Source organism: Malurus melanocephalus, unplaced genomic scaffold, assembly GCF_030028575.1.
Source record: "Malurus melanocephalus ecotype Western Australia unplaced genomic scaffold, MMel_1.1 scaffold_529, whole genome shotgun sequence".
Classification (NCBI taxonomy): Eukaryota; Metazoa; Chordata; class Aves; order Passeriformes; family Maluridae; genus Malurus; species Malurus melanocephalus.
This window is the reverse complement of record NW_026623761.1, coordinates 47,532-49,144: the sequence shown is the minus strand read 5'-3', so window position 1 is coordinate 49,144 and position 1,613 is coordinate 47,532. Positions and strand designations below refer to the sequence as shown.

At 65.6% G+C, this 1,613-nt stretch overlaps 1 protein-coding gene across 1 annotated transcript in view; it reads left to right on the top strand.

The window, feature by feature from the left end:
- Positions 1-259: 259 nt before the first annotated feature.
- LOC130582854 (pleckstrin homology domain-containing family A member 5-like) overlaps positions 260-1,613 on the top strand; it is a 3,368-nt gene continuing 2,014 nt past the window's right edge. Inside the window, exons 1-2 of the mRNA XM_057381793.1 lie at positions 260-444; positions 573-649. Of these exons, the coding sequence (XP_057237776.1) occupies positions 356-444; positions 573-649 (166 nt within the window). The 5' untranslated portion in view covers positions 260-355. The remainder of the gene's footprint in view (positions 445-572; positions 650-1,613) is intronic.

Genomic DNA, 1,613 nt, shown 5'->3' with positions numbered 1-1,613 from the left:
CGCTCCTGCTCCCTCTCCCGGCACGGCCGCTGCCAGCGGCGCCTCCGCACAGCGGATCCGGCCCTCCCTCCCCGCGGGACGGCCCGGCCGCCTCCCGGCGCTCCCTCCATCCCCGCGGSTCCCTCCCCGCCCGCCGGAACCCGCCCCCGCCCGGGCCGGGCGCGCCCCCGCGGCACAGCGCGCCCCCGCGGCGGGAGACAGGGCCGGGGCGGGGCGGGCGCTGCGCTCTCCCCTCCCCTCCCCTCCCCTCCCCAAGGTGTTGGCGGCGGCGGCGGGGACGCGCTCGCCGCTCGTGCCCGCGCCGCCCCCCCCGCCCGCGCTCCCCTCGGCTCTCCCCGGCTGCGGCGCCTCGGCCATGGCGGAGCTGAGCGCCGAGCGGCTGCGGGCGCTGCCCGGCAGCTGGAGTTACGGGATCAGCCAGGGCGGCCGYGTCTTCTTCATCAAGTGAGCGCGGGGCCGGCCAGGAGGGGAGCGGGGCCGGGCCGGGAGGGGCGTGCGGGGAAGGGGAGGGGGGGAGCAGGGGGCGGCGGGGCTGCGCCTGCCTGACTCGGTCCGTGTGTCCGTCCCCGCAGCGAGGAGGCGAAGAGCACGACCTGGCTGCACCCGCTCACCGGCGAGGCCGTGATCACCGGGCACCGCCGCAGCGCAGGTAGGACCCTGCCCGGAGCCCGGCCCGGAGTCCTGCCCGGAGCCCCCGGCCCTGCCCCGGCTCGGCCGCCCCCGCCCGGCCCTGCCCGGCCCTGCCCCGGGCGGGCTCAGCGCGGGGTCCCCGCGGAGCCGCCGCAGCCCCCGGGGACAACTCCTGATCCCGCTTTCCCCGCACTTCGCGCAGTTGTTCCCCCCGGGGTGAGCAGCGCTGCAGTCGCCGTGCAGTCCTGCATGTCCAGCCTGCTTGCCAGTTTCGTAAAGCGCCTTCCCTGCCCCCGAGTTGTGCCTGTGTAATGTATCTGTCTCTGCTTTCCCTCCGTTGCCTTGTATCACCCCTGCGAGACTGTACAGTTACCATTGGAGACCGCCTCGTTCCTCTCGTGCTCCTTGCTGGCTGCCCCGGTTATCCACCTGCACAGCATCCTTCCTTAGTTTAGCCCCAAACCACTCATCGTATTTCTATTTCCAGCMGTATCTAGATTTAACCACGATAGGTGTACTAGAAATGTAGAGGCTGATTTCACTAGTCACCTAGAAACCCTTTTTCTCCCTGCGCTTCCATCTAGGCTGAGAGTCTGTGTGGTTTCTAAGTGACTGAGAGAGGTGGAATAGGTAGGAGGAAAAGGGACTTGAAACATTAGAAATAACTTGGAGGAGGGTGGAATCAGTCTTTGCTTCTGCTGTTTGTTCCACTCTGGAGAAGTAGCAGCAGGAGGTGCTGGAGGAGGAGGATTTGCAGCAGACACTCTGGAGACCCGGAGCCAAACTCTTGACTGCTGGAATTGCACACAGGCTGCATATGCCACTGGGAGGTGGTGGAGTGTAGTAATACGTGCAGTTGTTTTTATGTATATAATCACTTGGATAATCACAGGGAAATCTGCAAGTGAATTGGTCTGTATCAGATTGTTTGCTTTTTATGTTTGGTTAATACTTACGCATTAAGGAATGAGAAGCAGCCTTTT